This window comes from Lepisma saccharinum, chromosome 15 (genome assembly GCF_977018435.1).
Source record: "Lepisma saccharinum chromosome 15, izLepSacc3.1, whole genome shotgun sequence".
NCBI lineage: Eukaryota > Metazoa > Arthropoda > Insecta > Zygentoma > Lepismatidae > Lepisma > Lepisma saccharinum.
In genome coordinates, this window is record NC_139243.1 from 30488514 (window position 1) to 30514935 (window position 26422).

General features: G+C 36.4%; 1 protein-coding gene across 1 annotated transcript in view; it reads left to right on the plus strand.

Moving 5' to 3' along the window:
- Ent3 (equilibrative nucleoside transporter 3) overlaps positions 1-26422 on the plus strand; it is a 117879-nt gene that overhangs the window by 36511 nt on the left and 54946 nt on the right. Inside the window, exons 3-4 of the mRNA XM_083136792.1 lie at positions 7707-7835; positions 8200-8274. Coding sequence (XP_082992918.1) covers positions 7707-7835; positions 8200-8274 — 204 coding nt within the window. The remainder of the gene's footprint in view (positions 1-7706; positions 7836-8199; positions 8275-26422) is intronic.

The window sequence follows — 26422 nt, forward strand, 5'->3', positions numbered from 1 at the left end:
TCGGCCTATTCTTTAATACAGCTTCTCTATCTGGACCATGGCTTCTAGACTAATATTTTCAGAATTGACTCTATTCTTAACTTTTTTCTCTCGCAATTGGTTGCCTTTTCAGAGGCACCTGCATTATGTCTGTTTTCAATATCCAGCAAACACACGCTTGTCGTGAACTAGCAGACGCTTTAGTAATGGTAACATTAAAAGTGATTTTTTTGTAGATCAATTTAATCTACCAGTATCCACACAACCAACCAGTAATGTAAAACTCTTCCACAATTTCAATGCTTCTCCTCCTTCGAACGATCTCTTTTCTATAGGCTTCACCACTTATACGAACACCTACCTCCAAAATATTGACCTTTTCTTGAAAGATCACAGTTACCGACAATTTTTAACAAAGCATGTGTGATTTTAATTTCTTAAAATATTTTACCATCTGTCATCTTGTTGTTTTTGTTGTGTACTTGATATTTCTCCTGTTGCTACAGTTTCAATATACGAGGTTTGTCAATAAAGTAATGACGAGACTGTTTCAATATAACCCTACACACACAGACACGCAGGGACGTATCTCTGCCCCTAGTTGAGCTAGAGTGAAAGCAATTGCAGATTCGGAATCTACGTGCAGATTCCGAATCTGCAATCGCTTTCACTCTAGCTCAACTAGGGCAGAGATACGTCCCTTTGAAAATTTTTGGGTTTTATGAAATATTCACTTTTTTTTCTTCTTTTCTTTCCTTTCAAGAATTTAAAATTGCCATATCTTCGTTCCTAATTGAGCTAGGAGGATGATTGATAGCTCGTTGCACTCGGAATGAAATTCTACAATACAAAATGGGGATTTCCATTTAAAATTTCACAGTTGCCCCCCGCCACACCACCAGGGGGCGGGGGTGGGAAATCAAGTGTGATATCATTGAATAGCTTTCTTTCACTTATTCAACACGTATTTTTTCGTTTTCCGATTCGATGTGTATGATATGTGACCGTTCCGGGACTTTTGAACCACCCGGTATATATATATATATATATATATATATATATATATATATATATATATACACACATACATACATACATACATATATATATATATATATATATATATATATATATATATATATATATATATATATATATATATATCTGGTGTGTGTATGTGTGTGTAACACAGGATGTACCAGTAGTGATAGTGCAAACGAAGCGGCGGAAAGTACACGATAGTAGAAACAAAAATGTCCCAATAAACATGGTGTCTCAAACGAACAGGTTGCGAGATAATTTCGAATGTATGGTTATCTTACGCCACTGAATTGCTTGTTTGTACACATCCTACGCATGTCTCATTGAGTACTCCGAGGGTTCTTTGTTTATAAACTGAACACTGTCGAAAATGGGACGGTGTAAACAAACCATACGTTCTGTACAGGACGAAAGGCATAATAGGCACGTCACTTGTAAAGTGAAAGGGGTCCCGGGTTTGATACCCGGTGGAGACACATAGTTGTTCGGATCTCACTTTAAACTATAGGTCCAGTCCCGATTAGCCTATCTGTGCATAAAGTGGATTTAAAACAACAATACCATGCTACCCCATGTTTACTGGGACTATCTTGTTTCTATTATCGTGTACTTTTCACCGTTTCCGTTTGCACTATCACTTCTGGTACACCCTGTTCACACACCCACACGTACATATGTTCAAACAGTGGCGTAGCAAGGGGCGGGCAAAGTGGGGGACCGCCCGGGGCCTCGCGTCTCATGGGGTTGATACAAAAAAATATTAAATAAAAGTCAAGGGAGAAAAGATGGAAAAGGCTAATTTTTGTAGGCAATACAATTAAAACATTATGTTTTTATCTGCCTTTAAATTCTAGTTAAACGTTATAATACGTCAAATTAGGGGCGTAACATACAGACTTAGGCTCTAAGCCTAAGGGGGCCGGAAAAAGTAAAGAGAATTGTCATATTACTCATTTGAAACATTTATGCAAAAATTCACGTGGACATTTTTACTCATTTATTTGTTTTTCGAATAAAAAGCAATTTGTTTTGTCTTTTCGTCTTTCTTTCGACCTTGCGCTCCCGATTATAATATGTTAACAATAAAGCACCTTCAACTGCCACGAAGCAAGTTCGAGACATTTAAATGCTTGGGTTGTTTGCAACTCAAGGAGGCAATGGATGGTGTAAGCAGTTCTTACTTTCGTCCTACAGTTTCTTATTTCAGCTCCCGGAAAACAAAGAAAGATATTTTTAGGGTGACTGAAATCATTAAATATAATTTTCTTCAGTGATTTATTATTATTTAAATATGATAATTTGCTGACGTGTCCCTGAAGATTTTCTATCGATTCACATTAAGATTTCAAATTTAAAAACGGATGGGGCCTCGCATTCTAATCTCGCCCAGGGCCTCGCGATATGTTGCTACGCTACTGTATTCAAACTACAAATCTAATATATACAGGGTGTCATTTTAATGGCGCCCACGGACCACGGAAACGTATAGAGGACATCAAAACAAACAACTTTTTTCAGTAATATTTTTCTCGTTGGAGCGTCGTTTCGGCGCTACAGTCGTTCAAAAAAGCCCGTTTTGCCGCCTGAATGCTGGCAACCACACACAACATTTGATTGCATTTGTGACGTCATATCCCATCGTGAAGCGATGCGTTACAGGGTTGCCAGGAACACACATATTCTGTGAAAAACGACATAGCTACAATCAGCCACATTATGTACCGTAAAACAAAACGAGAAAACACGTTCTGTAACCTAACAGGAAGTAAACAAACGATACGAGAAATGGTAGAAAGAAAATTGAATTCAAGTGGAAGTGGTCATATCGAATTTTGTATCAGCTTGCATGTCAAGTATTTGCAAATCTAGTTACCAAGTTGGCATCTACAATTTAGTCTATCCACTTCGTCCTCCTGATACTAGTTGTCTGTGACACACTGAACAGATGACAAAATAGAAATGAGAGAACTCAAAATTCCAAAGGTAAGCAACACATAATATAATGTATATTCAGAGCATTATGAGGCAAGTGACAAAAATGGTTGAAAATACAGGGATATAAATAGTAGTAAAACAAACTCTCCGACGACTGTTTATCTACGCACCGGATACACATGTAATAGTTTGCAACTGTGAACAGGACAGTGTATTCGCTACTGATTCATAATTAGATTGTTACTGTGGTTGTACTTGTTTTAGCCGTAATGTAACAACGTGGACCTCGGATACTTCCGTTATCAGCACAAAGTACCAGAAGGCATCTGGACACAAACCTGTAGATATCAACCTTGCAACGAGATTTGCAAATATAATTGACATGTAGCTGGGCGTAAACAGCCATATGTAAGCTGTAAGTCCAATAAAAGTTATTGTTATTGATATTTGACATGTAGGCTGAGACAAAATCCGATATCGACTCTTCATTTTGAATACGTTATTACCATTTCTTATACCGTTGGTTCACTTCCCCCTTCCCCTGAGATGGCTGCTGATCTTCTGGCTGGTAGGCTATGATGTTCGGTCTACTGGACGCGTTTCTCGCTTCGTTTTACAGCTAATAATGTGGTTGGTAGTTTGTCATTTTTCACAAAATTTGTGTGTTCCTTGCAACCCTGCCGTGCGCTGTTTCGCCGCAGGAAATGACGTCACAGATACGATCAAATGTTGTGTTGGGTTGCCAGCATCCAGGCGGCAAAACGGTCTTTTTTGAACGGCTGTAGCGTCGAATTGACGCACCAACGTGAAGAATGTTACTGAGAAAAGTTGTTTGTTTTGATGTCCTCTACACGAATCTGTGGTCTATGGGCGCCATTAAAATGACACCCTGTATATAGCCCCAATCTCACTGACTCACTGACATAAATGTTCTCCATGAAGGAAGCCCCGGAGGCGAAAAATGCGCGATTACGACCCCCCATGAAATCGTCCCAAAAGGCCGAGAAAATTAAAAAATCGCTCAATCGGCCATTCCTTAAGGGTAAAAATGCCCTTTTTTCACGTCCTTAGCAACCGTTGCCACGGGCATTTCTTTTGCACACATTGTTTCCTTCAATTCTTAATTGTCGAGATACATTACATTTCTCACAGATCAATAGCACACAGATGAGTGAACTGATGGCTTTGAAAAGGTGTCTCAAACAAGGGTGACATCTACATAATAAGGAGTTTCAGCCCAGATACATTTACGTTATACTCAATGCGTAAATATCTACATCGTGCTTGTTTTAACTAAATGTTTAGGGGGTATAATGACATGCAATTCCTTAGAGCTTGCCGTGCCTGTTGTTGTCCATGGAAACGGACGTTGCTAGGGAACTTAAGGAAAGTTTATTTTCACCCCGGAAGCTGCTGTAAGGGAATTATGCTAGACTTTTCGTATTTCAAAATACGAGCGTCAGAATTTATTACAGAGGCAAGGTAGGAATTTGGGGGGAATGACGGAATACAGTTATTATCCAATTACGTTCAAAAATGTGAAAATGACAAAAGACGTAAATATTGCATTTTCAATTTAGTGCCGCTATTGAATTCGTTTATGCAAACACATCCAACTAATTATCTTGCAACGGTTATTACTTACTCAGTTCATTACTAAGAAAACATACAATAATATTTTGAATATTTGACCCTTATTAGAGCCCATACACACACAAAGTTACTTTATACATTTTTCAAATTAGCGAACTTATACGCATGATCCCCATCACCCAATACAACATGCAGACATTTTCAAAGTCATTAAGATCATTGTGGAACCCAATCTATAACATGATTGCGCCCACAAGGTGGCCGAAGGTCACGCATGCGAGCGTACAAGACGTGGCCAAAGGCCACGTCGAAAGTACGCGAGTCCAATATATATATAGCCCCAATCCCACCACTCACTGACATAAATGTTCTCCATGAAGGAAGCCCCGGATGCGAAAAATGCCCGATTACGACGCCCCATGAAATCGTCCCAAAAGGCTGAGAAAATTAAGAAATCGCTCACTTTGCCCTTGCTTAAGGGTGAAAAAGCTCTTTTTTCACGTCCTTAGCAACCGTTGCCACGGACATTTTTTTGCAACACACATTGTTTCCTTCAATTCTTAATTGTCGAGATACATTATATTTCTCACAGATGTACAACACACTGATGAATCAACTCCTGGCTTTGAAAAGGTGGCTCAAACAAGGGTGACATCTACATAATAAGGAGTTTCAGCCCAGATACAATTACGTATATATTGGTAAACTCAATGCGAATATATTTAAATCGTGGTTGTTTTAATTAAATGTTTAGAGGTATAATATCAAACAAATATTTAGATAGTTTGCCGTGCTTGTTGTTCACCATGGAAACGGACGTTGCTAGGGAACTTAAAGAACGTTTATTTTCACCCCAAGAACTACTGTAAGGAAATTATACTAGACATTTCGTATTTCAAAATACGAGCGTCAGAATTTATTACAGACGCATGGTAGGAATTTGAGGGAAATAACGGAAAACAATAATTTTCCAATTACGTTTAAAAATGTGACAATGACAAAATGCGTAAATATTGCATTTCCAATTTAATGTCGCTATTGAATTCGTTTATGTAAGACATCCAACTAATAATCTTGAAACGGTTATTACTTACTCAGTTTATTATTAAGAAAATATACAATAATACTTTGCATATTTGTACCTTATTAGAGCCCATACACACATAGAGTTACTTTCTAAACTTTTCAAATTAGCGTACTTATACACTTGTTCCCCTTCATCCAATACAACATGCAGACATTTTCCCCTATCTATAATATGATTACGCTCACAACGTGGCCGAAGGTCACGCATGCGAGCGTACAAGACGTGGCCAAAGGCACCGTCGAAAGTACGCGAGTCAGTATTATATCCTTGAAAATAGTTCCCTTGGGAGGTCATACACCGACCGCAAGAGACGTTGCTTCATATCAGCTCTCGCAGTCAGTAACTGGAATCCCCATTAGTTGATCGGTTACAATCAATCAATCAATCAATCAATGTTGTCTATTGTCCAAAAATGGCGTCGTTTGAGGTGGATTTTCAAGTTTAGGAACAGAAAAATGAACGGGGACTCATATCAGGAGAATGGGGGAGCTGAGGAACCACAGAATTAGTTTTAAGCCAAACATTCATTCGTAGAGATGCCAAGGAGAATTGTCATGGTGAAGCATCCAAGTGTTGGCAATGCCCAGTTCCCATGTTAAAAGCTGATGGACCGTGGTGTGCTTCAAATTCAACTCATCGCTTTTCATTCTCATGGTAAATCGATGGGCGGAAACACAAAAGCTCACAACATTCTTTCTATATTGTGTCGGTTTTGAAGTTGAAGGTCTTCCAGTGTGGAGTTCATCTTCAGCGGTCTTCTGACAATGCCTTATGTAACTTGAACAATTGTGACCTCGACTTAACATGATCCCCACCCACAGGGCTATTTCGTTTTTGTTATATTCATTTTGGTACATGCCATTTTCTTCTAGCTTCACACAAAACAAAATGCTCTCTTCCATTCCCGAACAACCGCTTTATGTAGACTTACCAGATGTCCTATTTTACCCGGACATTTCGCGCTACGATGCCAGGGGTCCCGGGTTAGAATCATGGCCTGGGCATGGATGTTTGTGAGTGTCCATTCAACAATTTCATCATATCATCACTTATCCCCATCTTCGCAAATTAACCAAAATTGGCACAAATTAATTACCCGGACATTTCCTCTTTTTCGGGGGGCCTCCCCAATGGCGCAGTGGTAGCGTCGTCGCCTTGTAATCAAGGGGTCCTGGGTTCGATACCCGGTAGATGCAAAAGTTTTTCGGATCCCACTTCAAACTGTATGTCCAGTTTCGATTAGCCTTACTGTGCATAAAGTGGACTTAAAACACCAACCCAACTCAACTCAACTCTTTTTCGAGTCCTAAAAATAGTACGGGTGGGTTTTAAGGAAAATGGGGAAATGTCTTCTTGTTTGGGATATAGACAATTGCTTCAACTTCAAGATTCGTAACAAAATTTTATATTTGTAAATAATTGTTAATAATTGTTAATATTGTTTCCGTGTTCATTTTAAAGATAAGGAAATACAACACTTTCAGTTGCAACGCAAAGTCAAGAAACTTTTCTTCCGACAGAGAAAAATTGTTGGACGTTGGCGTTTCTTCTGTTTTCTCCGCCACGGTTCGTGAAGTTTTGATTTCAAAGGATTTGCGACACTACGGTGGCTCACGGTAAGCCGCAATTTTCTAACAATAGGTAAGAATATGCGATACGCCGTGGCTTCTTTTAATTTGAGTTTCAAGACATCAGAATTCAGAAATTATACATATATAACCAGGTACAACACTTCTGTAAAATCTTTCGTGAAATCTAAAAATGTATTCTTCTTTAAAGTCTGTCATCTGGTAACCCTAGCTTTATGAGAAACCGCACAAACACTAACTACTAGCAACTTGCAGCTTCTACTAACGGTCAGTTGACGGGTAAGCCCGCAGGGTTGCCAGGTTGTGTGCAGTGTTGCCAGTCTCATTATTTTATTGACAGACCTTGTAAAATGAAATATGCACCTATGCCTCTTGGACAAGCAATGTTTCTTTCCGTTGGCTAGTTCAAACTGAAATCTCCGAGATGTTTTAGTTTCAATGATATATGAATAATGAAAATAAGTCGCGTATCTTCTTTTCAGGTTACCTGGTGTCTTTCTTCACGTTGACCTTTGTGGCTACTTGCGAGATTTGGTGGGAGGTGTTTGGACCCTCCACGTCTTACACCATTAATCTGGTAGCAGTTGCAGTGGTCGCACTGGGATGCACAGGTAAGATAATATAAATCCAAAAGGTTAAAATTAGATTGTAGAGTACATTTTTTTCATCGAATTAAAAGTAAAAATACAACTTTTTAATCTGATTTGATCAACTAGAGTTGACGAGCTGTAACTTTGCGTGTGACCTTGGCTACTCCTCGGAGAGATACAGATACATAGTTGCCACCTACTCGCCTTTTGATTGGTCGACAGCTCTTACAAAATAAGAGAATGATGACGCTCAGTGGCTAAGGCAACACGTATCACCTCTCCATGCTACTGCTACCCTCTCTTGCGCAGGGTTCACCCGCAAAGTTACAGCTCGTCAACTCTAACCTTCTCTAATATCATGCTGATTCATGTTTTCCTTTTGCAGTTCAGCAGTCCAGTTTCTATGGCTACACAAGCATGCTACCCAGTAGATATACTCAAGCAGTTATGACTGGAGAGAGTAAGTATTTAATTGGTTAAAGTCGTGTCTTTATGATGTAAAAATTAAAATAATGAGAAATAATGAAAAATGTATTTAATAGAATTAATAATTCACGTATATTACATTTTAATATATATATTTACACATGTGCCAGTGTGCGCGCTTCTGGCCCACAGTCGCGTCACACTGACGTAGCGTAGCTTGTAAGATGAAGACTAACTAACTAACTAACTCTCTAGCCTTCTTAAACCCGGAGGTTTATGACTGTAGCAACACAAGCCTACCACCTGTCTCTATCCTGGGTAAGATCAATCCAATCTTTTCAATCCTTACCGATTTCCTTTAGGTCAACGTCATCTATCCATCTTCATCTTGGCCTTCCTACAGGTCCCTTAGCATCAGGTCTCCCAACAAGAATTCTGTAGACTCTTCTTTCCTCTCCCATTTGTACCACATGGCCTGCCCATCTACCTAAGTCTTCTTGATTTAATTATTCTAATAATATCTGGATATTAATAAAAATTATGTAATTCTAAATTATGTAACCTTCTCCATTCACCTGTCTCCTCATCCCTTTTAGGTCCAAATATTTTCGTAAGGATTTAATTTTCAAATACTCTTAATTTATGTTTCTCTTTTAATGTAAGGGACAAAGGCTATTAAAAATTCTATTCTCTATTCGCTGTAAGAACGGAGCCAATGTAAAGAAATGCACGTGGCTTGTGGGAAATCCTATTGGTTCTTCGAATGACAGCTGCGCATGAATGTTGCGCGTAGGAATACCGTGCGTGTGATGTAGCTGCTATGTTGAAGTTGTAGGACCTTATTGCGCAGCTAGAACTAATATATTCATGGGTAAAATGATCCCGGGACTGACACATAGGAAAGGATCTGTTTCTCAAAAGTCAAGGGGTTTCGTTTACATTAAACTTTGTTCTTACAGTTGATGGAGAATAGTCCTACATGCTGATATCAGTAGGGCCACCTGGGAGGAAACTCTTGAAATTTCATGCGTACCCTAACAGACAGACAACCCAAATTACACTGCAGTTTGGTGGTACTGTATATAATTGCAGGATATGTGTCTACTTGATGTCGCCCTCAAGATATTCAGCTCTCCTTTGGCATGTTTATAAAATTTTAAAATATATCTAGTTAGAAACCTGAAGTATCTAAGTTTGGAAAAGTTATTTAGACTTTGTCTGTGCCTTATTTACAACACTATACGTTTGTTTCAAGAGCTTCGGAAATTCCTTTCGTTTCCCAATGACGAAGTTAGAGAAGTTGAAAGATAAGCTTAAATTAATTCAATTCAACATAATACTTACTCTGACTTTCGTAAACTTATTCACTAGATCAGTGTTTCGGCAAAGGACAGCAAAACTCTTTATGGAATAATAACATGATCTTTTTTATAATATACAGGGTGTATCATAATTGATGGTCATAAATGTAACCAGAGATACATCGCGTCAAACCCAGACGAAAGTTCCTCTTCCACTTTTCCGAGAGATGCTCAGTGTCGGAGCTAGACACCACCGAAAGTGTGGGAAAGTACAGTTCACACCTCTGTAGGACGAGTACTATAGCACTTAGAAAGGCGGTTCCAAAGAAATCATAAAGGAATATTACGCACTCTACCAGAAACGCACCATGGGAGATCTGTGGGACCTATGCGGAAGGGACTCCCCATAGGAAATGGGGTTCCCCTTAGAAAGAATACGTGAAAGGGGTATCTGAGGAAGCAGGTGGAAGTCAATTACATGATATCCAGATACCATTCACAATTACGGAAACACAAGAGACGAAACCGGGATAATTTTAGCATGGTTGCGTTGCCAGAGGGGCAATGGGCATAGCAACACCGACACTAAATGCAAGCAAAATGCTAGTTGGCTGACGAATGTCATGGGAAAACATTGTGGTTGAATGTGACCTCACATGGGAAGCAGTTTCAAGGAAGGTATTAAAAAAATACCCTAAACACGTATGATACACTTAACTTCACAGGTAGAACACTGTACAAGAAGTTAAAGCAAGTGCTCAAAATGACTTCCGTTCATTTCCACACAACAGCGCAACCGTCGGTGTAGCGTGTGGCGCATTTTACACCGCCAGTTGCTCTACCCGTATCATCTCCAACGCGTACATGTCTCCAAGCAACGGATTGCGAGGCCAGGGTTAGGTTTTGTCAGTGGATGCTGCAAAAACGTGCATTTCGCCTCCGCTTTTTAGTTGACATTTAGTTCACATAAATGGAATTAGGTGGATTCACTTGTGACGGAATTGTGAACTTTCATAATACTCACGTGTGATGTGATGAAAATCCCCATGAAATGTTTGAGTCACGACATCAGCAACGTTTCACCTTGAATGTGTGGATGGGTGTAGTAGGTGATATGATATTGGGACCTCACATCCTGCCACCCAAACTCAATGGTCGTGGGTACCTTCAGATCCTACGTAATCATCTTCCACGCCTCCTGGAAGATGTTCCCCTTCACCAGCGGTTGTGTATGTGGTTCATACACGATAGGGCACCAGCACATTTTGCTTTACCTGTGCGGCGGCACTTTACGGGACGCTATGGTCGGCACTGAATAGGTCGTGCGGGGCCTGTATTGTGGCCACCACGGTCACCTAATTTAAATCCATTGGATTTTTGTATTTCGGGTCACATGAAGAGCATGGTTTACAGCTCTTCTGTCGATAACGTTGGTCGAGTTAGAGGAACGTGTGATTGATGCATGTGCACAAATACGAAATACACCGGGGATATTGGAAAGAGTGCGGGATTCACTACACAGACGGTTGCGCTGTTCTGTGGAAATTAACGGAAGTCATTTGGAGCACTTGCTGTAACTTCTTGTACAGTGTTCTACCTGTGAAGTAAAGTGTATATACGTGTTCAGGTTTTTTTTAAATACCTTCCTTGAAACGGTTTCCATGTGAGGTCACATTTAACCACAATGTTTTCCCATGACATTCGTCAGCCAACTAGCATTTTGCTTGCATTTGCTGTTGGTGTTGCTATGCCCATTGCCCCTCCGGCAACGCAACCATGCTAAAATTATCCAGGTTTCGTCTATCGTGTTTCCGTAATTGTGAATGGTCTCTGCATACCATGTAATTGACGTCCACCTGCTTCCTCAGATACCCCTTTCACGTATTCTTTCTACGAGGAACCCCATTTCCTATGGGGAGTCCCTTCCGCATAGGTCCCACAGATCTCCCATGGTGCGTTTCTGGTAGAGCGGATAATATTCCTTTATGATTTCTTTGGAACCATCTTTCTAACTGCCATAGTACTCGTCCTACAGAGGTGTGAATTGTACTTTCCCACACTTTCGGTGGTGTCTAGCTCCGACATAGAGCATCTCTCGGAAAAGTGGAAGAGGAGCTTTCGTCTGGGTTTGACGCAATGTATCTCTGGTTTCATTTATGACCATCACTTATGATACACCCTGTATATACTATTCCAAAGTAAAATAAACTTGGAGTGAACACCGTAATACACTTATTTATTGAACTATTCACATTGTCCCAAGTGTACATATTTATTGAATTTGATTGTATTGGCAATTGGGTAGGCCCACCCTGCCACCTCTTCAAATATTTGATAAGGCATATCAACGCCTTTCCAAAAATGCTTTCCATAATATATCTTTATACTTTCTAGTTTAAAAAGATCGAGAGGGAAAAGCAGAAAATGCAGCTAGAAGTACATTGGTACACGAAAATCAGTTTCGTCTGCAATATCTATTACCCATTTGTCTTGTACAAATTGTTAACATTTAGCATAATATAATACGGTGTTGTAATCTTTTGGGAGTCTGATAGATTACATTCCAATTTTACTCACTTACTTTACCTTGAAGTTTCTTCATTTACTGTGCTGCCATCTCCTTTTCATTTTATAAGCTCGTCGCTCTTGTGGTTCATAAGATGTTTCACAAGTTTCAGTGATTTTATTGACTATTGTACTGCGACAATTCTTTGACGCCAGGAGTCCCAGGTTCGAATCCAGTTTTTGGGCATCATTTTTCATCAATTTCATCACATGATACTTTTCCTCATATTCAGATTAGCCAAAAGTGGCATAAAAAGAAGTAAAATCAATTAATCAATGCTTTCAATTAAACTGAACGCCACTTCAGCATTACTGTTCGCCGTGAAGCGAGCTCGTAATACTGTGGTAGTTGCCTGCGACCAGTGTTGTCTAAGATTGAACGAACCCAAAGGCGCAACCACGAATATTTGCCGGGGGGAGTGCAAGTAAATATGTAAATAATAATAATAATAATAATAATAATAATAATAATAATAATAATAATAATAATAATATTATTATTATTATTATTATTATTATTATTATTAGTAGTAGTAGTAGTAGTATCAAAGACGTTATTATCATGATAAATCACCCAAAAAGTGGGTAGAAGTCGGTGTTGGAACAAAGGATTTGAAATATTTTTTCAACTCGTTCAATTTCACATTAGCTAATGATGGAAAAGCAGACAAACTTTGTTTTTGAAAGACTGAAAATGCGTGATATATATTCCGAATATAATTATTTTGGTACATATGACATGTATAACATTTAAGACAAAACTGTCTTAAATGTTTGTTGCAACAGTCTGGAGTTGCTATATGATTACAAACTTTTATCTTTGGTAATTCACAATGGATTACATAAAATAATAATAATAATAATAATGGGAGCGAAGCTAGCAAAAAAAAATTGATCCATTTTTTTGTAAACTGAAGACAATATCGATTTAATAGGTCGCAAATAATTTCGTGGATCGTCATGGCATTTTCTCTTTTATTATACATTTTTGAATTTAGATCGTTCTGGGCCCAGGGCCAACTCCCGCCGAACCCCGGCCGACCCCGCCGACGGCTCTGAACTTGAAGAGAGTGTAAGAAACGGAAGCACTTCGAGCGAAGCGAACTAGAAAATTTTGCGAAATGTATTTTTGCTTGCATAAATTTTTAAATAAGGGGTGTGCCCGCCTTGCCCCTGCCCCCTGTGGTTGCGCCACAGAACGAACCCCGTCATACATAACGTGCTCAATTGTTGTATTAGGAGTGCAAAATAACAATCAATATCTCTGGTTGCATTTGAGATGTGCGTATCAAACTTCGGAATTTGTATGAAATGAGTAGTATCAACATTTTGTATTTGCAATTTCATTGAATTTGAAATTAAGATTTTCAAGATTTACAGGTTTCCCACAAATTTTCACTTTTGAAGTATGTAGTAAAGATTTGCTTTTGAATTTTTTTCACGGAGAGGCATACAAAATCAATCTTGAAGTTCTCAAATCCTAATCTTATATCTACAGCAAGTTATGAACTTGAAATTATAAAACAATGTATAAATACGCTTTATAAACTACAAATACTAAACCAGTATTATAACTTCCATGTATGGGGTTAAGTTACCCGTTATATATATATATATATATATATATATATATATATATATATATATATATATATATATATATATATATATATATACACACACACAAGAATGAGTCATAAGTCTCCATACAAATGGCAAAAACGGTGACTAATGTTTATTTTCCTTTTCAGGCAGGTGAACCATTAAAAAGAGATGCCACTAACGAAGCAAGAACGGATTGACATCATTCTGTTGGCTGGGCGTGGTACAACCATGGCACATGCGTTACCCTCCTTTCATCTGTTGCAGTCTTTGGTCTTCCAGGCCTGCTTTCGTTGGCGACGGAACCTGTTCTTCTGAATTCCTTGATAAGTTTGGCCACGGTGTCGTGGGTTATCTGCGTTCTGTGGGTTGCATTGAATGTACGTGCTACATGACGGGTGTTACCACTCCCAGCCAACAGAATGATGTCAATCCATTCTTCCTTCGTTAGTGGCATCTCTTTTTAATTGGTTCACCTGCCTGGAAAGGAAAAATGAACATTAGTCACCGTTTTCACCATTTGTATGGAGACTTATGACTCACCCTATATATATATACAGGGGTGAGCATAAAGTTTTCCCTGATTACAAACTTTTATTGCTAACGAACTATGCTAGATACAGATGTGCGGTTTGTTGGAAATGGTAGCTTAGCTCATAATGTTTTGTTATCAGTACACTTCAGTACATTTCGAAATGTGCTCCCTTTGTTGCCCTTAGAACGTCTAGGCGATACTCAATTTCTCCCCATGTCTTTACCAACATCTCTTGCGTCACCGTCTCTATAGCATCCCGTATTAGTATCTGAAGAGTTTTCATATCAGGAACTAGTGAACTAAACACTGTGTCTTTAACGTAACCCCATAAAAAAAGTCAAGAGGGGTTATGTCCGGCGTACGCGGTGGCCATGATATGGAAACCAGAATAAGAATCAGACAGAACAAAGAAATGGAAAATAAAACTTGATGTATTGCACTACTTATTGCCATAGGGTTTATTTGCCTATCTACCGTGAAAATTGAGATATAAATATTCATAATCAGGGAAAGACTTTATGCTCACCCTGTATATATAAACTACAAAGAAGCATTAATTGCAGCAAGGCTCCCAGCGAATTTTTTTCTGGATGGGGGAGGGGACAACAGTGCTCAAAGTATGAGGGATGCTATCACCAAGTTAAGAAAATTCTCATACTGCATCCCCCCACTAGGATAATTTGTGTAGGCATCGCCCACCCAATGTATTTTTCCATGCATTCCCCACCCTTCCCCAAAGTGGGCAAAGTGCTCCCCCACCCAAAGCTAGGAATTTCCTATTCGAGCACTAGGGGGCAGAGAATTTCATATCTTGCCCTTCCATCATAAAAAACCTAATATTTTTTATTATTATTATAATTATATTTATTATTACAATCATAAAATTGAAATTCATTAAAAAATATCTTAGTGTTTTTCTAAAGTTTAGAGTCCACTATTTAAATATAAACTGGATTTGGCTTGCTCCCTTTCCACAAACATCTATCACTTTGTTGATGAACAGTTCTTTGTATATTTTTGTACATTTCACGATGAACAGACCACTTTTTCTGCTGTCTTTCCTGGAACTCATCTATGCTTTCACGCTAAAATTTCACCATTCGAATTGTGTGAAGATTTTCCTGATATCTCAGGGTGGAGAAGTTCCTCCTCCTCTGCGGGCGCCCGTGAATTGCAGTAACATACACTATATAGCCAAAAGTTACCGAACAGCCAGTGCTGTTCATTCCAAAGACACCAGCCAGGTAACTAATAAGATGTCGGACCTCCCTTCGCTATTATTACAGAATTTACTCTTCGGGACAGGCTTTCCACTAAGTTTTAGTATATTGCTGGTGTTTTTTTTCATTCGTCCTGTAGCCTCGTGAATAGTTCATGGGTAGTTTTCGGCCGAGTGGGTCTGGCACGCAACCGACGCTCCAGTTCATCCCAAAGATGTTCTATGGGGTTCCAGTCGGGGCTTTGAGCGGGCCAAATCCCCTGTCCTCAAACCACGATGCAATTGACCCTGCTTTATGGGCAGGGGCATTATCGTACTGATAGAGAAAAGGGCCTATTCTAAACTGTTGCCACAGTGTGGGCAGCATGCTATTGTCTAAAATGTCCTCATAACACCATAGATCACGTTGTCATTGACCAAAACTAATGGCCCGAGCCCAAACCAGAAAAAAACATCCCCAGACCATGAGACTACCGCTTCGTTCACTTGGGTGTCAGGTGACTTTTGGCTACATAGTGTACGTGCGAACGTGAAGTTTGAAACAAAATTCAATACTTTTAAATCAGAATCGCAACATTATTACGTTAACATTCCTTCTTCTCTACGACAAAATTGGGACTACATCTGCTTCTCTCTTTCTTTTCATTGTCGCAAAAACTTTCCTCGGAGACTGATTGTGGGATTTGAGGTTTCAAGAAGTTTATTGACTGTGTCAACGATTGTTGTCTCGCTAGATATTTTCCTGGGATGCATCTCGTGATACACTTCAATATGCTAGTTTCTTGCTTCTTCTGTCTCCTCGCTCGTTTGTTCAGTAGGTGGAAGTGCTGCCAGCGGCAAGGTCAAGCCCGGACGAGGTGGATTTTTCGCGCTCCCCTATTTTCTCCCTCTCCTCTCCCATCTTTCTACCCTTGTACTTTCCACCTTCTTCCAATATAAGAAAAAACATGACCATGGTCAGGGGCGGCACCCCACCTGTCCCGCACCCCTTCTTGAAAACATGTTTTCAACCATAAATACTTCGCAGAGAAAAAAGTTTGTAATAACAAAATAAAAATAGTTTCTGGCAAACAAACATTTGTTTAAATACAGACGAAGAACAAATTGTTTTTCATTAGCACTAAATGCTCTTTAGTAATCGTGCCAAATTTAGTAAATGCTGCCTTTTTTTGTTCACATTCACCAAAAACCTTAACTAAACGTATCTTTTCAATTCAACCAAATCAGTTTTTTCTGTTTTGAAATGTCGTATTACGTTATGAGTCTAGGGGCCGGGACTTTATGTCCTATAAAACTGTAAAATATGTATGTAATTATGTCATATAAATTGGAAAATGTGTCATGGAAAGTTACAAATATATCAGAAAAATGCAGAAATATTTCCAGTAAAGCCAAAAATATGCACAACAGTACTCTCGAATTTCTCCCATACCCGATAGAGTAGAGTAGAGGCTGTTATATACCGAATGTTATTTTTACTTTTGACCGATTCTTGTGAAAAGCTAAAAAGGCAAAGAAATGAGAACGAAACTTCTTTACTTCCCGTGCAACAATGAGAGAGAACATTTTTCGTCAATAATGATTGCATGGCTATCAATTGTCGGCGGGATAAAAAAAGTGGAGTATTTTTCTTCTGTACTAAGAAAATACGGCACCTTTCTTCTTCCGTAATTTCCATATCCTGCCATCGACAATATGAACTATCCGTTGTGCTAAAGCTACGAAGAAAAAAATATGAAATAAGCAATTATGTGCAAGAGAATTACGAAATTATACAGAAATATGTCTTATTACAACAAAATTGAAGAAATATGTTGTAATAACGCGAAATTGGTGAAACATGTCAGTAGTTGAGGACCCCGCCAACGTCGGTCGCTATTTAATATTCGCAATTAATTTGCACGTACTTATAACTAATTTCCACGGGTTTTAATTAATTCGCACGTACTTAGAATTTATTTGCAAGTACTTAGAATATTTTACGTTTATGTATTTGCATGTTTATAACTTTTTATGAATATATAATTATTTATTTTATGAAAAATATGTATATAGAAGGTAATTAGAGGTACTAAACGCTATGCATATGGTTTTATATTCATTACTGCAAAGTATGTAATGTATAAAATGTTAATAATTAATGTTTATAATATTGAAAATAAGATTTTATGGTTTATGAACCGCTACGAACGCTGGTAATGGTACGAAAGAAGACGGTCCCGGTACTCGAACCCGCGATATGTAATATTATTAATTAGTACTATGTAATCATTTCATTAAGTTATGAAACACGATGGTACGAGATGCCAGACAGGAGACTGTGAACTCCGCGCAGGTAGACGAGAAAGGAATTTGGGGAGTGTGCGTTCAAGGTCAAATGACGTCACAACGTCAGAACAAACAAAGAACCTGATTCACCAATCAGAGATCGCGTCGGTAGATTTTCAGAACCGGTTTTTCCAAGGTTAACCAGTACGCAAGAACAGGGGAAAGCTATGCAATACTGTAGGGCAGGGGGAAGGATTGAACCAGACAACAAAGGATGTCTGGAATGCGCAGCAAGGGTCAAATTTTTTGAAGCTATGCGTCGCTTGTAGAACTGGTTTCCGCCGCCAATTAATATTCCGCTCAGGGTTGCCCCAAGGCACAGGACGCACACAAGGAAAAAGGATTTTTGGATACCCAATTAGATTGGAGCGAGAACTTTACTCTGAACAAGGAGAACGAAGCGTAAGGGTTTTTTATATGTACTATGAAGAAGGGAGAGCTATCAGGGACGGGGCCTACAGTTTTCACCATTTGCTTTTATCACGGGGTAACGAACCTAGGACCCTTTGATTATTGATTTAGGTAGTAAATGTATGTTACTGTGTGCTATTTAACTTAATTTTGAGTTTACTTTTTACCAAACTTTGACTTTATGTCAAACATTTTCACAGCTTATCCTTATTTATACAAAAATAACACTATTTGTACTATTCAGGTAACATTTTTTATTAAATTTTGGACTCGCAAAGACATTTTTTCAACTTTTAATTTATTATTTTACAATTTTATGTTAATTTTTTACCAAAATAACACTATTTATACTATTCAGGCAATATTTTTTATTAAATTTTGAACTCGCAAAGATATTTTTACAACTTTTTAACTTATTATTTTACAATTTTATACCTATTTTTAACCTAAATAACACTATCTATACTATTAAGGAAAGATTTTTAGTTATATTTTCGACACACAAATTGTGTGTTCTCAACATTTATCTGTTTATTTCACAAGTTTAGGCTTATTTTTTACCAAAATAACACTATTTGTACTATTCAGGAAAGACTTTTAGTTACATTTTCGACACACTAAGTGTGTGTTCTCAACTTCTATCTGTTTATTAGGCTTATTATTACTCAAATAACACAATTTCAGATGTTCAGGCAACATTTTTTTATTAAATTTTGGACTCACAAAAAGACATTTTCTAAACTTTTAACTTATTATTTTACAACTTTGTGTTAATTTTTACCAAAATAACACTATTTATACTAATCAGGCAACATTTTTTATTAAATTTTGGACTCACAAAGTGTGTGTTCTCAACTTTTATCTGTTTATTTCACAAGTTTATTCTAATATTTACTCAAATAACACGATTTGAACGTGTTTTTTATTACATTTTGGACACACACACACACACTTACACACACACACATACACACCATCACACACACACACACACACACAGAGAGAGAGTGAGAGAGAGAGAGAGAGAGAGATTTTTTTCCAAGTTTACAGGATTATTCTCCACGTTTACTCAAATAACACAATTTAGATGTGTTTTGAATTAAATTTTGTACACATGAAGTGTGTTTTGTCAAGTTTTACCCTTTTATTTGACAAGTTTAGGCTTAATATTACTCAAATAACACAATTTAATCCAGTCAGGAAGGATTTGTTATTATATTTTGGATGCACAAAGAGATGTTTTCAACTTTTTTACTGATTTTTTGCAGGGTATGTATTAATTTTTATTTATTTTGTTTTGTATCATATATACATTTACAAATTTTTAACTTAGAGTTTAGTATTTATTTAAATATTTTCAAAAACACTAAAGAAAAAGTACTTTTAGCTAAAATGTAAGCCACAGAATATATTATTATTATTATTATTATTATGATTATTAGGGTTTATGGATTTCCACTATGCTATTTTTGGTTCTGTATTTCTATATGTATTTCTTTAGGTCAGGTTACGCCTGCTACGTAGGAAAGTTTGTTTATTTTAGAGTTTGCTGAGTATTTTGTTACTTTTATACTAGGTAAAGTTTCCTAAATATATCAGGTAGAGCTCCATCCATATACTTTTGTTTTTGCTGTTTGGAGATGATGCGATCAGCGTCACTCTCCATCTGCTTTTTATTTTATGTACCCAATATTATTTTGAGGCTTAGTGAATTCTAGAGCCTATTTATGCAGGAGAGAGGGCTTGAAATTTTTGATCTCAGATAACCCACAACTATTTGTCAGAGTATTTTAAAGGATATTTTATATTTATTATGTGCCACTAGAATATCAAAGCTTGCTTAATTTTTTATGTCTGTAACACTGTTATTGTATTTCTAGCTAAGGCTTACTGGATAAAGTGCACGAAATGTTTATAATTTCGACTATTTACTTTTATACGAGGCCAAATTTTTAGTGTAACGAAAATTATTGTGTGTCTATAAAGACTGAAATTTCTTTACCGATGGGTCCATAACTGGACGCTTACCAACATTGTTCCATTTTTTTAAAAAAAATATAACCATTTTTCAATATATTGACAATTCACAGGACAAGACGAAGTTCACAGACGACTGACTATATGGACCATAGGTCCACTTGCTAAACTTTTTGTCTATGCTAGAAGAATAATTTAGCCTTATAGCCTTTTTCAAGGTATTTTTGAAGTATTACTGGTTTTTTGGGTGCATCAACAGTTGGGTTATTTCCATTTGGTTTATTATACGAGGCTACAATCACTATCTGAATACTGAAATCCTCTGATTGAAACTAAAAGCTTAGGCTGTAACTAGGGACTTAGTATGTATATCGACAATTTATAGGACAACACGAACCTTACAAAGGATTATAGGTGACGTAGGACCACACGCCAGAGGTTTGTTAATCTGCAAGAAGCACTTACAGCTAATATTAAGAGGAAATGAGGTTGATTTTTTACTGTTTCACACACAATATTTGCTTTTTCAAGTAACTACATGTACCAGAAGCATTTACAGGCCAACTCTAACTAGACTTCGATTTATATAAATGTAGCAAGAACTATATTTCTGAGAAATTACGCAAAAGCAGGTTACCCGATTAAAGTATCTGAAAAACAGATTTTTCTATGTAAGTATATTTTTATTGACTGCTTTGTTAAACAGATCAAACAGGAAGACTGCAAAATTTATTAAATGTAGTTCTATAGTATAGGTAGTTTCAGAGATATAAAAAGAACAAATATAAGATTTCGCTGTTTTTGCTTCTGAGGCTAATCGCGACGCTAAGGGTAAATGGCGAGGAAATGTAACGGAGGAGGAACAGTCCCAAAAGTTATGGGCTGCATGTAAGTTAATACCACAGAGATATTACAGTAGGTGTAGGTTCTACCACCAGAACTTTTCTATCATTATAATACTGGTTATGCTGTACTGTTAGCTAAAGATGCTGATATTTGAGAAACTTAAAAGCTTATTTGCAAAATTTTAGATAAATAATAATCTGTTAGACTGTAAACATATTTTATATCCATTCTGCAAAAGATCCGATGACAAAATTTAAAAATTGTTATCGCCCAGACATGGACTCAAACCCTGGACAGATAGGTTAAAAGCCTAACGCTATACCAACTAAGCTATCTGGGCACAAGGTATTTTTTTCTTGAAAAGTTAATTATGTTAAGAAATATATTGAAACACTTGAGAACACTGCTGGTCTGGTTCGACAGAGAAGGAGACAACATTTCCAAATTTTTACAGACTGGGTGTATTTTTCCACTATAGAGGCCTTCACTATATGTAATTCGAAACGCTAAAGTTCAGCTAGTTTCCAAAATTGAGGTAAAGATTGTGTTTGGCGAGATTAACAAGTTACAATTATATCCAGTTACGGACAAATAAAGCTAAAACTCTCAGATTTACTGTACTAGCCAAGTTTTAGTAACATTTTCTTCACTTTAGTACAAATACCAAAGAAATAGGTATATTTTATTTATAATTTGACAAAATGTACTAGTATTTAATTCACAAAGTTAGGTAAAAAGCAGTATTTTTAAAAAATATTGTTACTGCCTTCAAATTTTATGTTATTTAGCCACTAACAACTGGTTTACACTGTTTGGCATCCTTTAAATAGGAAAGAATGAATTATTTGTTTAGTATTTTTTACTACTTTATATTTATTTAAGAAAACAATTCTACAGTTTAACTTAATTTTAACAAATTGTTACTAATTTATATATCAAAGTTATGTTATTTAGAGTGTATGAAGGCGTATAAAGTTAATATTTGTACTTATCAGTTCAACTAACAATTATATTTTACACACAAAAGACAATGTTTACAGTTAAATTACTTGAATCAGAGAATAATATTTTACAGTAATTGATTCATTCAGCACTAGTCAGTACTTTTATGCATCAGAAAGTTTTTTTAATTTTCTATTACGCATGCTATTTTGGGCTATTCTTAAAATGTATTTCTAGGGCAAACTGGTTTAATTTTCTGCTTATAATGCAAAGTTGACAGTTTTCGCACAATGCATTGTACATTTGTTATATTCTCTATTTACAATCCAAATATTATGCTTATTTAATGTATAACTAACTAACTCTCTAGCCTTCTTAAACCCGAATGTTTATGGCTGCAGCAACACATGTCTTTCATCTGTCCCTGTCCTGAGCAACATCTATATACTCCTTTCCTTCCCTACCAATTTCCTTTAGGTCCATGTCTACATTATCCCTCCATCTTTGTTTTGGTTTTCCTATTGGTCTTTTACCATCAGGTTTCCCAACAAGAATCCTCTATACTTTTCTTTCCTCTCCCATTCGTACCACATGATGTACACACCTAAGTCTTCTTGATTTAATCATTCTAATAATATCAGGACATGAATACAAATTATGTACTTCTAAATTATGTAACCTTCTCCACTCATCTGTCTCCTCATCTGTTTTAGGCCCAAATATTTTCCTAAGGATCTTATTTTCAAATACTCTCAATTTATGTTCCTCTTTTCAATGTAAGGCACCAGGTTTATTTACTGTATTTAACTTTTATTTTTTGTAATTAACAAAAATTATATCTTTTTCTATCAGCTTATTTTGAAATTAATATTATTAGGTATAGTCTTTGATTTATAACTATATTGCTTTTTTATCAATTTATCTAAGAGTACATGCAGACAAACACATGTGTATACACGTTTATGTAAATAGATATGCCTTTTTTCCATATTTTAGTATGAAGATTGCACTTTAGTTATTTAAGCAAGGGTAGGAAGGGTAGGATTTCTGAGAATTTGTTGCAGGATTTTGTTGTCCAAGTATAGATGAGAACTGAGCTGGGAGACTGTTTTGAACCTTTTTATGGTAGTTTGCATGTGAACTGTATGCAAATTGAGCACTATTGACTGTGCATGCTTCTAAGTTTTGCTGTTATTTTACATCAAGTCTGTGAGACTGTAGTCAGTTTTCCCTTTTCAAGTAGTTTTTATTGATTGTATTTGTATATGGTTTTGGGACTTAGCAGTTTTATGTTATGAGGCAGTTTGTTGTAGAATATTTTTACATGATTGTTTTGAGATATTGAGTGTCTGCTGTTTTACTTGTAATTATTTTCCAACTTGTGTTGTGTATTTGACTATATTTTGTCCAAGTTCGTAGTATTTAGAATAATTGTTATTGACTTGTAGATGTAGGGAGTAATAATCCTTTGCAAGATCCCCTATACTTTAGTCTGAACATCATTCTTAGTGTTCACTTTTGAAGCCTTAGTATTCTGGTAGTATTATTAATGTAGAGGTAAATTAGGCTGAAATGTAGGCATTTTTCTGATAAATTATACTCACTTAGTTGTTTCAGCAGGTAGAAGTTGCATGATGGTTTACTGCTGATGATGTTAATTTGCTCTTCTTATGTACTACGTATGATGTAGCTTACTTAAGTAATTGGAATTTTCTACTGAAAAAAGGATTGCTTGTCTATTTTATTCTTATGTTGTTGAGTTTGTCCATAAGTAAGCCATGTTTTTACTCTATCCTATGCCTTGGAAGAATCTAGATATATTGTGTTGGCAGTTTTATGTTTCTCTAAGGTTTCAGCTATGTAGTTTCTTAAACTGTGCTATGGGTGTGACTATTGATTTCTCTTTCTGGATGACATGTTGGTTTCTGTGAATAAAAAGCAGATGGAGAGTGACGCTGATCGCATCATCTCCAAACAGCAAAAACAAAAGTATATGGATGGAGCCCTACCTGATATATTTAGGAAACTTTACCTAGTATAAAAGTAACAAAATACTCAGCAAACTCTAAAATAAACAAACTTTCCTACGTAGCAGGCGTAACCTGACCTAAAGAAATACATATAGAAATACAGAACCAAAAATAGCATAGTGGAAATCCATAAACCCTAATAATCATAATAATAATAATAATAATAATATATTCTGTGGCTTACATTTTAGCTAAAAGTACTTTTTCTTTAGTGTTTTTGAAAATATTTAAATAAATACTAAACTCTAAGTTAAAAATTTGTAAATGTATATATGATACAAAACAAAATAAATAAAAATTAATACATACCCTGCAAAAAATCAGTAAAAAAGTTGAAAACATCTCTTTGTGCATCCAAAATATAATAACAAATCCTTCCTGACTGGATTAAATTGTGTTATTTGAGTAATATTAAGCCTAAACTTGTCAAATAAAAGGGTAAAACTTGACAAAACACACTTCATGTGTACAAAATTTAATTCAAAACACATCTAAATTGTGTTATTTGAGTAAACGTGGAGAATAATCCTGTAAACTTGGAAAAAAATCTCTCTCTCTCTCTCTCTCTCTCTCTCTGTGTGTGTGTGTGTGTGTGTGTGTGTGTGTGTGTGTGTGTGATGGTGTGTATGTGTGTGTGTGTGTGTAAGTGTGTGTGTGTGTGTCCAAAATGTAATAAAAAACACGTTCAAATCGTGTTATTTGAGTAAATATTAGAATAAACTTGTGAAATAAACAGATAAAAGTTGAGAACACACACTTTGTGAGTCCAAAATTTAATAAAAAATGTTGCCTGAATAGTATAAATAGTGTTATTTTGGTAAAAATTAACATAAAGTTGTAAAATAATAAGTTAAAAGTTTAGAAAATGTCTTTTTGTGAGTCCAAAATTTAATAAAAAAATGTTGCCTGAACAGCTGAAATTGTGTTATTTGAGTAATAATAAGCCTAATAAACAGATAAATGTTGAGAACACACAATTTGTGTGTCGAAAATATAACTAAAAATCTTTCCTTAATAGTATAAATAGTGTTATTTAGGTTAAAAATAGGTATAAAATTGTAAAATAATAAGTTAAAAAGTTGTAAAAATATCTTTGCGAGTCCAAAATTTAATAAAAAATATTGCCTGAATAGTATAAATAGTGTTATTTTGGTAAAAAATTAACATAAAATTGTAAAATAATAAATTAAAAGTTGAAAAAATGTCTTTGCGAGTCCAAAATTTAATAAAAAATGTTACCTGAATAGTACAAATAGTGTTATTTTTGTATAAATAAGGATAAGCTGTGAAAATGTTTGACATAAAGTCAAAGTTTGGTAAAAAGTAAACTCAAAATTAAGTTAAATAGCACACAGTAACATACATTTACTACCTAAATCAATAATCAAAGGGTCCTAGGTTCGTTACCCCGTGATAAAAGCAAATGGTGAAAACTGTAGGCCCCGTCCCTGATAGCTCTCCCTTCTTCATAGTACATATAAAAAACCCTTACGCTTCGTTCTCCTTGTTCAGAGTAAAGTTCTCGCTCCAATCTAATTGGGTATCCAAAAATCCTTTTTCCTTGTGTGCGTCCTGTGCCTTGGGGCAACCCTGAGCGGAATATTAATTGGCGGCGGAAACCAGTTCTACAAGCGACGCATAGCTTCAAAAAATTTGACCCTTGCTGCGCATTCCAGACATCCTTTGTTGTCTGGTTCAATCCTTCCCCCTGCCCTACAGTATTGCATAGCTTTCCCCTGTTCTTGCGTACTGGTTAACCTTGGAAAAACCGGTTCTGAAAATCTACCGACGCGATCTCTGATTGGTGAATCAGGTTCTTTGTTTGTTCTGACGTTGTGACGTCATTTGACCTTGAACGCACACTCCCCAAATTCCTTTCTCGTCTACCTGCGCGGAGTTCACAGTCTCCTGTCTGGCATCTCGTACCATCGTGTTTCATAACTTAATGAAATGATTACATAGTACTAATTAATAATATTACATATCGCGGGTTCGAGTACCGGGACCGTCTTCTTTCGTACCATTACCAGCGTTCGTAGCGGTTCATAAACCATAAAATCTTATTTTCAATATTATAAACATTAATTATTAACATTTTATACATTACATACTTTGCAGTAATGAATATAAAACCATATGCATAGCGTTTAGTACCTCTAATTACCTTCTATATACATATTTTTCATAAAATAAATAATTATATATTCATAAAAAGTTATAAACATGCAAATACATAAACGTAAAATATTCTAAGTACTTGCAAATAAATTCTAAGTACGTGCGAATTAATTAAAACCCGTGGAAATTAGTTATAAGTACGTGCAAATTAATTGCGAATATTAAATAGCGACCGACGTTGGCGGGGTCCTCAACTACTCATGTCAAAATATGCTTTGTCATGTTTGTCTATTTCGGCTGATTTTCAT